We start from the raw sequence: 11,021 nt of genomic DNA, 5'->3' as shown, positions 1-11,021 counted from the left end.
GCACGTTATTTTTAATATCTATCGCATATGACTACTAATATATTTCATATAAAACGTTTAGACAATTTTCTCGGTAGTCCATGTGGTTTGTATTGATGGGAATTTCCGACACTCACAGTTTGTAATGCAAATTTACTCAAATAATAACTTTAATGAAAGCATGAAAACTAGTTCAATTTCAATCCGTTGAATTATTTAACGTTTCTTTTGGATAAAAAAATAAGTTTAAAATAAAATATCAGACAAATTTATAGTTTGATTGTTCCTGGTCTACATGCATCATGTTAAAAGCGGGTTTTCACATTCACATATCAAAATATTTTATTAACAGACATAGTTATTACACTTTCAGACTTAATGGTATTAACTGATTAACTGCATCGACCGATGAAATAGGATTGGGAGTAAAAACTGCGAATGGATAAAGTAATTATTTTAAAGTTTGTAACATCTTCATTGTTGAAACAATAATACTGTAAATTAATCACAAGAAAATAAACGACGTAAAATAGACATATCGATCTTTTACACAAATACAAATGATCAGCAAAATTTTGGAAATTAAAAGTGATAATTTTGAAAAAAGTTACGGTATACTTGAGAAGCTAAAGTTGGAGTATTTGCGAAGGATGTTGAGAAGTGTAAATAAGTGGGAAAATTATATTTGCGAAATAAGTTATGATATCATATCCAATTTGCTTGCTTTTTATGTAAACATATAACAACTAGTGGACATTAACATAGTGATTTGTTTTGTAGAGTTTGATGAAGTAAACATGAGTAATTGTTTATTTATTGCACTTCATATTGTATATGTAGATGTTATTTTGTTTACATATGTTTAAAAATATACAAGAGTACATGTATGTAACATCCTCTCCTCTCACAATATTAATATACTAGTCATTATAGCACACTATTTATGCGTGTATATAATAAATAATCTTTTATGTTTCAAATATATTACAAATAAGAGTAAAATATTTAAACCAGTATATTACATGAATAGAAAGAAAGAAACAAAAAATTTATCAATTAATGTAAATTTTGAAAAGTTGAATAAGTTTGTTATTTTATCATGAATGACATTTTTGACAATACAAGAAATTATTGTGGCGGTGTTATTAACCGTCATTTATGAGTGTGGATGTATATATATGAAGGAGAAACAAATATAATTTTCTTTTAATATATATATATATATATACATCTACATCCTATACAATAAAGTTAGTAAAATAAAATATAAATAAGACGAAAAAGGGAATGAGGTGGTGGAATATAAATATACAACCAAACAAATTCTAAAATATTGTAAAAGACATTGATGTTTTCTTCTCATCCTACAAGTTTTTATTTTTCTAGTTATGTTGAAATCATGATTGAGATCATTTACGAGTAATTAAATAAAGAGTGTAATAAAAGCAACAATTAAGAAGGACGAGGTCTTCCTAATGATAGTGACCACGAATATTCTATTTATTTACCCTTTAATATTTTAATATGAAAGTCGAGATGAAAAATAAAAGTTAAAAAGTGTGTACGTTAATATTATTGATTGTGAAAATAGTAATCGAGGAAATAATGTTATTTTTATTGATTGTGAAAATAATAATCGAGGAAATAAAGTTATTTTAATAAAGTCGACATAGTCTCTACCTAACACATGTCAATACTCGGATTTAATTTTTTGTTTCAAATTCTATTATATTTTGTATTCTATATATTTTAATATATATGCACATACCATATATACAATAGATTTTTTAAATAAAATTGATGGTTTAATCTTTATATATGTGATATATATATATATATATTAAATAAAATAAAAAATACATCGCACTCAATGTTATCCTTGAACATACATATCTAATTTTTCAAAACAAAATGGAGGGAGATCTTTTACTTTGTGATATAAGTTATTTAGGTGATGGGATAAAATAAAAAAAATATATACTAATTATATTCTGTTTTCTTAGGCTCTTTGAGTTGAATAATCCAATCCAAATAGTAATTAGTATTGGACTTTTGGATTAGATACGGACCTGCATAACATAAAGTAGACACTTTACTTTAATGACTTTTTAGACTACTTATACAAGCTAACTAGTCGTCAGGGCATGTCGTACCTCCTGCACATAATAAATAATTTATTACTTTTTAAAATATATTATAAATAAAAGTAAAATATATAAATCAAGAAATCACATTTAAAAAAAAATGATATTATTGGTAAAACGAAAAAATTATTGTACTTGTGTCAAAATGACATGAAGTCAATTTTCTACCAAAAAATATATTTATAATTAATTTATAAAACTATTCAATTAGAAATATAATAATCATACTTAAAATTGATAGGTATATGTTCTTGATAACTGTTTGTGAATATAAAGAGTTTTTTTTTATATTTGTATAGATATTAATTAAGAACGTAATTATTATATTTAAAATTTAATAGACAATATCATTATGCCACTAACTATTATTTATTAGTGTATTGAACTTTTTTTTAATTTTTTTATATTAGTAGAGATAATAAAAGATAATGAAGTCTCCAAAGTCCAAGCCTCCAAATATCTCAAGAGCACAATGTACACCTTGGGAAAAATGAGATGCAAATATGCCAAGAAAATCGGAGTTTGTCATCCTCGGATAAGCAAACCCCCATCACCAAACAGCCCGTCACAGCACAAGCGACCCCACAGACACACATTGGCTAATCCTATCCTCATCCGAGATATCACGTTATCACCTCAAAATCAACTGACATATGAAAACGTTCTCATTCTTTTCAACTCCTCTCACTCTCCCGCCGGCCGGAGCGGCGCACGAAAGCAGCAGAACTAACGCTACCACCCTGCAAGAACGAACAAATGGCGTTTTCCTCCATGTTGTATTCTCCAGTGAACTTCACTGTGCCTAGACCCCACTGCCACCATCACCGGCGCAGGCCCTTCTCGATAACCGCCGCAATTCCGCCACTTTCCTCCGCCGAGGTCTCCGCGGTGTCTGAAACCTTTGACAGCACCACAATTGCTGTCATAGGTGGTGGGTCTGTGGCCGCGCTTGCAGCCGCGCTCTCCCTCGCCGACCCCGAGAAGCGGCGGCAAATGCAGGCGGAGGAGGTGGGCGGAGGGGACAAGGAGGTGGTTAGGGAGTACTTCAACAATGACGGGTTCCAGCGGTGGCGAAGGATTTATGGGGACACTGATGATGTTAATAAGGTGCAGAAGGACATTAGGCTCGGACACTCAAAGACCGTGGAGAATGTGATGAAGATGTTGTTGGATGAGGGGCCGTTGAGTGGGGTTACGGTGTGTGATGCCGGATGTGGGACGGGGTGTTTGTCGATTCCGTTGGCGAAGGAAGGAGCCGTCGTGGCGGCGAGCGATATCTCGGCGGCCATGGTGGCTGAGGCTGAGAAACAGGTCAGGAGTTGGTATTTGTATTTGCTCGGTAGTTTGTTTTGTTTCCTTTTAAGCTAATTCAACTGTTTTTATTCAAAATTTCATTCTTCGCTGGTCTATTTGGAATACAACAGCAGGCATGAAATTCTTTGAACTTGGATGTAGAAAAGTGCTATGAAATTGCTGACAGATGGTGAAACCTGTGCAAAGAATAGGAACAAAAATTAAGTTCACGAAAACCACAGACTTTATATGGTTCGAAGACATCTAGTCGAAATCTATTTTAATATAGTAGTACAATTTCTGAAATCATTTGACTTTGATACAGGCACGGGAAGAGCTTTTCAAAGGGAAGGATGTGCTTCCTACGGGACTGGTATTGCCAAAGTTTGAAGTGAAGGATTTGGAGAGCTTAGACGGGAAATATGACACGGTTGTCTGCCTAGATGTTTTGATACACTACCCGCAAAATAAGGCGGATGCTATGATTGCCCACCTTGCTTCTTTAGCCAAGGATCGGTTGATTCTGAGCTTTGCTCCTAAGACATTTTACTATGATCTACTGAAGAGAGTTGGTGAATTGTTTCCGGGGCCTTCAAAGGCTACAAGAGCATATCTTCATGCTGAGGCTGATGTAGAGAGGGCCTTGCAAAAAATCGGATGGAAAATAAGGAAGAGAGGTTTAATCACCACACAGTTCTACTTTTCCCGAATCGTTGAGGCCATTCCAGCATAATGCAGAAAGAGACGTTAGATTGATATTGCATTGCAATGCCAGGAGGCCAGATACAGGAAAGCCCTTGAAGGGCTTTCAAAACCCATAACATCCTTGACCTGTTCTTCCATGCTTGTTTGCTTCATGCCATGTATAGTAAATAGATTTATGCTTCTAAAAACCTAATAATTTTGTGGAAAATTTTGCTAGTTAATACTGATCCTTGTTGAAGTGTAAATGTTATCAATTGATGCAGATTAGTAGATTCCAGTTCACCAGGTCTGTTTGCGCAGTCTCTTATGTGTGCTTTAGTTCTGCTATTTCAATCCTGACTAATGCCCACCTTTTGCTGAATTCCCTATTTTTCGTTCATCTTTTACTTCTGCTCTCTTGTTGTATGACTAGATCGTGCTCTGTGGATTATGGAATATGGATTATATTAGATCTCCTTCTGATAGTGTTGTCAGCTTTGCTATCCTTCTCTATTTTCAACCCAGAAATTACATAAAGACTCTGTTTATCAGCAGAAGCCACATTAAAAGATAGTAGATAGATGGGAAAAATTCACCACATTAAGAATCAAAGATGAGACAAGCAGTCATAATCAATGGTAAAAGGGTGAAACTCAGGAGCTACACTGAGAACTCAATGAAGAAACTTTGTAATATCCCCTATTTAATGCATCAAGAGCAGTAGAAGGAATTTTCAGATCTATGGTCACTTGCAGTTACAACTTATTGGCAATTTTTTCAAGAGCATCAGTTATCTTGGAAAGAGATGCAATTATACTGTTGTGCTGTTCCTTCTGCTGCTCTCTTTCCACTTGACACTTCAACTTCTGATCTTCGAGCTGTGCATTTAGTAGATTAGTATTTCTCTCTATAGCTTTGATCAGTAGGTCTTCCACATCAACATTGTGACAATCATTTGATGACTGCCTTCTTCTCTTCAACCCCTCCTGAAACTCAGAAGCTCCGAAATGTGGACCTTCCTGTCTTTTCTTTCCTGTAACGTTGAGACAGAAAGATATCAAAATTATTACAAATCAGAGTTGGTATGGCTGCTACAAATTACCCTTTAAGATCAACCAAAGTCGTTAACTTGTTTTGCATTTACATCATCCGCAGTAAATGTAAACTTAAGATACACTAACATACTTCTGAGCCAGGAGATGGATCAAACTGAGACTAAATTCTATGACATATTTAATAATCGTTTTACATAATAATATCTAAAAGGTTTATGATCAGAACAATCTATATTAATAGACCTTCAAGTGCTTTACCTTGATTTGGATCTGCTTGGTAAAATGGCTGATATTTCATCTCTGCCAGCACAATGGAAATATTAGCATTAGGTATTCATCGAAAAAACCATGATATCTATTAGATAAGAGAGAAAATAGTGAACATTCTTGATGTTGCATAGAACTATATTTTCCCTACCCAGTAGCATTTTGCAATATGTTCCAGTATCCCCTACAAACTCATAAAGAACTATGTGTAGGAAAATGAGTATATCCCTGAGGTTTACTGAGAGCAGTCTTATCTGTTAGAAAAGAGTTCGCTATTGCTCATTTGATGCGACCTAGGATACAGTAAAATGATTGGTTGAATGCTTAAGGTACCTGAAATAGGCACTGGAGAGGGAATGCTGTCTGTTTGACCATCTTTCTGAACTTTTTCCTTCTGTGGACTCCTCCTGATTTCCTCCCGGCCCACCTGTTCAAATTCGGAAAACAAACCTTCTCCACCTTCCTCATCTTCCACCATCTCGTCATCATCTTCCACCTCTACACCATCTATACTGTCACCAGCGTTTTCGTCTACACTTCTTGTCACAATTGCAAGTTGATAGGAAGCTTTTGTGGATCCTTTACCATTCAAGACATCATAGACATCACAGTCAAAGAAACCTGGAAGTCTCCTCTCCCTCCTTAAATCACTTCTCATCATCCAGAAAGATTCACCTTCTCTTCCCACCTGAACCTCCCATGCTTTTATCTTCTTAAAGTCGCTCACAAGATTGCTCCACCGCTTGCGGCACTGAACCGGCCCTCTGCTGACTCCATGTCGCCTGCAGTATGATGAGACGGCATCCCACTTGGGCTCAGGCTGATCTGACCCGAAAACGGTCGATCTCCTACCCATTCGCCCTTTCTCCTCAACAATCTTCTTCCCTTCTATCAGGACCATCGTCTCCTGTCGAGTCCATCGTGGATGTCTCGGTGTTTTGTTCCTATCATCTGTCGCTGGTTGCTGCCCACCAATGGCATTAGGTGCAGATGCTGCGTTTTCATGTGTTCCGTTCGGTCCTGGAGCCATGATTCCTCTGCTGCACTGGGCAAAGACTACCATTCCTTCCTAAAGGTACTTTCTTACGAACTTATTCAAAGCAACAGAGATGTTCTCTGGTGTTCAGCCATATATACATGTTTTAGCCATAGCCCATATATTTCTTTGCTGTCCTTGTGATTGACTGTCCTAATAAAGGCATAAACCTTTATTACTGTATTGAATGCAGAAATTGTCCATATCACATTCTTTTAATCTGCATCATGTCTTTTAAGGCACATTGCCCGAATTTCTGTCCTAAACGTTGACTGTCCTAATAAGGGCATAATCCTTTATGTAAGGATTGAATCAAAATTATATGTCATCACTTTCTTGAATAGCACTGTGTCTTTAAGGCACATTGCCCAAATTTTCTTGCAGATTCTTTCACATTGTCTGAACTTCTGTCCTAGTGATTGACTGTCCTTATAAGGGCATATAATTCATTCAGGGATTGAATGCAGAGGCTCTGCACATTACTTACTGGATTATCTGTATATCTTTTAAGGCACATTCGTCCCAATTTCCTTTGATTTTGTCACTTGCCTTTTCTGTTTGTCCAACTTAATCTTGTACAAGGGTCCTATGTTTCTCTTGTGTTGTATCGTGTACTATGACTTGTTTCCGAAACTTGCAGCATTGTGCTACCTGAAACATAACCAATGAAGTACTCTTGTGATGGACTGGAGACTATGGTGTGGGACATTATAGGAGCAGCATTTCTTGCATCCTTTGAAACACAGTCGTATCATGTTTACTAAATCATCAAAAGATTTCTTTCTCTGTTTGGTGTTAACGGTATATATGCCTTTAAGATGAGGTTGATTGCAGGTTCTGTTTCACTTTTTGGTGCTTATAAATTTGTTTGGATATATTTTTGGGTAAATTACGTGTGCCTTGAAATTTGTCCTATTTATAAATATATTTTTAAAAGATTAAAAATTAAAAATTACCTCACTAGACATTCGTAAAATCATACGATGTTTGTTGAAAAATGTGTAAGTACGAAAATACCCTCAATTTTTCAGTCAAAAAAAAAAAAAACCCAAATATCTATTTTTGAAAAGATAACGAAGCCCTAGTGAATTATAAAAAATCGGCGTTCAAATTGAACGTACAGACAGTTTTTTTTTTTTTCCCAAACATACTCAATCTTGTTTCTCCTTTCTCTCTCTCATCACTTTACTCTTGCTCAGGCTATCATCGCCTGTCAACCTCCCTCCTTCGTATCAATTTAGTGTTGTGGCTTATTTTCTACATTTCATTGTTCCTTTCTCAATTCCCTCTTGTTTCTTTTTACCTCTATTAGTTCAATTTTATCTCTCTCTCTCTCTTTTTTGTTGATTTATCATCGCCCAATTAATTTATAATGTTATGTGTAAGACACAAAACGGCTCAGCCGGAGCAACTGTAATTTTCGATACAGTGAAAATATATTTATAATTAGGATAAATTTTAGGAGATGAAGATAATTAACCTATATTTTTTACTAATTTTTTGTTGCCAACGCAAAAGTGCAAATAATTGATTTAAATATTTGGCTTGAAATTTAGAGGTAGTTGGAAATTGGTAAAGTTTATTATATAGAATTACAGATATATGTATATGAAATTTTGAATACAAATAAACAATTATATCATACAATACATAAAAAATCTAATTAAGTTCCAAAACATAAGGAACTAAGAACTCCTAACTTATTTTTAAATTCAAATAAATCCCTTTAATTTATTGATTATAGAAATACCATCACTAACATTTTATAAAATTTATTATTTATTTTATCAAAATATTTAAAAAATAAAATTTCATATATTATAATACTAAAATGTACGTACAAGACGTTTAAATAACTGTAGCCAAACACCCTTTGAGTAGGCACACTCTTTGTTTTAGTTTGGGCAATAAGTGAATTAAATATATATATATTTTCAAAATAAAATATCAATTACTTTTTTTAATGATAAATTTGCAAACTTTAAAGACGCGTTTCCATTTCCTCTCTGTGAAATTATTTCTCATATAATGTTGTTCCCAAATAGCGACTCTCAGTCCGGCTCCACGTGTTCCTTCCTCCCTTTCCCGCGCATAATTTGTCTTTCCCACCATTTCTCCAAAATCGAACGACAAACCCTAGATTGCAGAATCAAAATCTGAAATTTCAGTTTTCAAATCGATAATCAGTGAATAGATTGAGAGGGAGAAAATGGGGAGCGACGTTGATCGAGGGGAAGAAGAAGAAGAAGCGGCGAGTGAGCTGTTGAGAGATCGATTCCGACTTTGTACCATCTCCATTGCTGAAGCGGAAGGTTTCAATCCCTTTTCTTTTTTGTCTTCTGTATATGAATATACACGCGTATCATTCTGTATTTGTAGTTTTTACCTGCTGATTTTACTAATTGACTGAGTTTTCTTCTTCTTTGTGTGTGGAAATTTCTGCTCAGCGAAGCAAAATGGCATGGAAATTTCTCAGCCAATTGTGGCCTGTATCTCCGATTTAGCCTTCAAATATGCCCGTACTTCTCTCTCTCTCTCTCTGGATATATATGTGCGTATGTGTGTGTGTATGCGTCTGAGCCAGAGCCTGCTATTTCAGGCTTCCTGTATGCTTATATATGTGTTTTTATGCAATGTGGAATTGGATATGTTTGCTATTTCATTCTTTTCGTTTATTTGTGGAATTCAAAAACAGTTAATATGGGACGAGTGATTGATTTTATGAAAATATTTGACTGGTTAGTTGATCCTGTCCAGTGCGACTGGTTTGTGTCTGGAACAGATAATTAATTTGTTTGTATCCGCAGAGTAAGTTCCAAACAAGGCAGGATGTGACACCTGCATTAAGCTAAATTTGACTTTTCGTGCTTTTTCCTTAGCTTTAATGTTGCTTTGAGAATAATGTTGAAGTGAGAAGTGACATTAAGCTAGCTCATGATTCCCTTACTTTTCTTATGAACTGTTGATTGTTTTCTCTGGTAGCAAAGAGTTCAAATGGATTTCAGTACTTGTGAAGCATGAAGAATTTCAAATAGCAAATCTCAGAAGTTATATGCATCAAAATTAGTAATTTGTCTAATCTGCATTTGAGTATTAGTGTCAATTTTTACCCGATTTTTTATATTATTTGGTCAGAATAAGTTTATCTAACAGTCAACAATTTTTGAGCGTGCATGAAAGTGGAAATTCTTGATACTATGCTTGCACTCTCTTATGAGGTACTCCCTATGCTGTGCAAAAGGGCCTCGAATTTTTGTTAATAAACTGATATATTGTCTTTTGAAAAGCAGAACAGTTGGCGAAAGACGTTGAGTTGTTTGCACAGCATGCCGGTCGAAAGTCTGTTAACATGGAAGATGTCATACTTTCTGGTAAGATTCTTAAGATAAATGTCAGTTATTGAGTCTCACATACTGAAAAACAAATTAACCACACAGAGTTGCTAGTCAATCCATACTATTATTCTCTGCCTGCATATCTTATTAATGTAAGCTCCATGTGAACAATCATGTCGAAGATTATCAGAATCTAGTCCCATGGCTTGAAGAAATGCCCGACTGTTCTTAAATCTTCTTTAGCTAAATTTCTTCATGGATTCCTCGAGAATGATTTCTATCTTGCTGAGACACAGTTACAACGGTTTCATTCGATACTGCTGCCGCTGCTTACCTTTTTTACAGCACATCGTAATGATCATCTGGCTGCCTCCCTGAGATCCTTCTCCAATGATCTAAAAGCAAAGGAACCTCAGTCTGAGAGGAAGAGAAAGAAGAACCCCAAAAAGGAAAACAAAGCTGCTGAAGATGTACTCCCTATTGCTGATCCCTAGGTCTGAAATTCATATTCATTAAGTATGTTGCTTTAGGTACTGATGGTGTCAAGAATTTGGGAGTAAGAGGAGAATGTCAATTCTTCTTGAGTACATATAGCTTGAGACACAATCCAACTGATCCAAAGATAGGAGAAAGATTCAATTGATCTTTCTTTTCAGAAAACGCCCCTTTACGGTAGCCTTAGGGGTTGAAGTATATATACAATGTACATGTTTTGTGTTTTATTGATGACAATGGGGTGCTCAATTACAATTTAGCGTTCGCATTAATTGTTGTCATGTGGATACAATTCGTCATCTTCTCCAAGATGAATATGTAAAATATTAGATGATTATCAGATCGACCGGATCTCCTTCTATGTTCCTTTATGTATTCTTCTCCCTCTCTGCCATCTTTTCTCTTCTGAAGGTTTTAGGGAGAAAAACAAAGAAACGTCTGTGATAAACTAATTCAAACCTGCTAGGGTAGTATTCTACAACTGTTGTTCCTTTGAACTAATTTATCATCTACTGGTTTATAGTTTTTCGTTTCAACATAATGAGTTCATGATATGTATGCTTTGTATGAATGTATTTTTTATTCGTATCTTGGTGCTTTTCGGTTAATAAATCACCCGAATATAAAAAAACTTCCACACGGCCATTATTAGTTAAAAATTTCATAAACATAATAATTACAGAAAAGAATAAACTAACAATAGATAATAGGGACAATAATATTTACATTCACC

The 11,021-nt window shown here is 34.9% G+C and overlaps 3 protein-coding genes across 3 annotated transcripts; 2 read left to right on the top strand and 1 right to left on the bottom strand.

Annotated features, from left to right (window-relative positions):
- Window positions 1–2,757: 2,757 nt before the first annotated feature.
- Window positions 2,758–4,403, top strand: CHLM (magnesium-protoporphyrin IX methyltransferase). Its single transcript, XM_011084713.3, has 2 exons — window positions 2,758–3,434; window positions 3,742–4,403. Exons 1-2 carry the CDS (start codon window positions 2,880–2,882, stop codon window positions 4,147–4,149), a joined length of 963 nt encoding a protein of 320 aa, XP_011083015.1. The 5' UTR covers window positions 2,758–2,879; the 3' UTR covers window positions 4,150–4,403.
- Window positions 4,404–4,725: 322 nt separating this feature from the next.
- LOC105165627 (trihelix transcription factor ASR3-like) lies at window positions 4,726–6,485 on the bottom strand. Its single transcript, XM_011084703.3, has 3 exons — window positions 5,756–6,485; window positions 5,414–5,455; window positions 4,726–5,133 (listed from the first exon to the last, which is right to left on the bottom strand). Exons 1-3 carry the CDS (start codon window positions 6,483–6,485, stop codon window positions 4,856–4,858), a joined length of 1,050 nt encoding a protein of 349 aa, XP_011083005.1. The 3' UTR covers window positions 4,726–4,855.
- Window positions 6,486–8,493: 2,008 nt separating this feature from the next.
- Window positions 8,494–10,659, top strand: LOC105165618 (Histone superfamily protein). Its single transcript, XM_011084690.3, has 4 exons — window positions 8,494–8,770; window positions 8,906–8,977; window positions 9,749–9,829; window positions 10,139–10,659. The coding sequence occupies exons 1-4, from the start codon at window positions 8,668–8,670 to the stop codon at window positions 10,285–10,287; spliced, it is 405 nt and encodes a 134-aa protein (XP_011082992.1). The 5' UTR covers window positions 8,494–8,667; the 3' UTR covers window positions 10,288–10,659.
- The last annotated feature ends 362 nt before the right edge of the window (window positions 10,660–11,021 follow it).

This window comes from Sesamum indicum, linkage group LG1 (genome assembly GCF_026168435.1).
Source record: "Sesamum indicum cultivar Baizhima isolate 11 linkage group LG1, ASM2616843v1, whole genome shotgun sequence".
NCBI lineage: Eukaryota > Viridiplantae > Streptophyta > Magnoliopsida > Lamiales > Pedaliaceae > Sesamum > Sesamum indicum.
Note: the sequence above shows the minus strand (reverse complement) of the source record. Positions and strands in the feature narration are given on the sequence as shown.

Excerpts from the sequence above, each read along its gene's own strand:
- LOC105165618 (XM_011084690.3), top strand. The coding sequence starts at position 8,668 with ATGGGGAGCGACGTTGATCGAGGGGAAGAAGAAGAAGAAGCGGCGAGT. Across the intron at positions 8,771-8,905 it reads CTCCATTGCTGAAGCGGAAG|CGAAGCAAAATGGCATGGAA; the intron begins GTTTCAATCCCT and ends ATTTCTGCTCAG. Across the intron at positions 9,830-10,138 it reads GGAAGATGTCATACTTTCTG|CACATCGTAATGATCATCTG; the intron begins GTAAGATTCTTA and ends CCTTTTTTACAG.
- LOC105165627 (XM_011084703.3), bottom strand. The coding sequence starts at position 6,485 with ATGGTAGTCTTTGCCCAGTGCAGCAGAGGAATCATGGCTCCAGGACCG. Across the intron at positions 5,456-5,755 it reads CTCTCCAGTGCCTATTTCAG|AGATGAAATATCAGCCATTT; the intron begins GTACCTTAAGCA and ends TTGTGCTGGCAG. Across the intron at positions 5,134-5,413 it reads CCAAGCAGATCCAAATCAAG|GAAAGAAAAGACAGGAAGGT; the intron begins GTAAAGCACTTG and ends TCAACGTTACAG.
- CHLM (XM_011084713.3), top strand. The coding sequence starts at position 2,880 with ATGGCGTTTTCCTCCATGTTGTATTCTCCAGTGAACTTCACTGTGCCT. Across the intron at positions 3,435-3,741 it reads TGGCTGAGGCTGAGAAACAG|GCACGGGAAGAGCTTTTCAA; the intron begins GTCAGGAGTTGG and ends ACTTTGATACAG.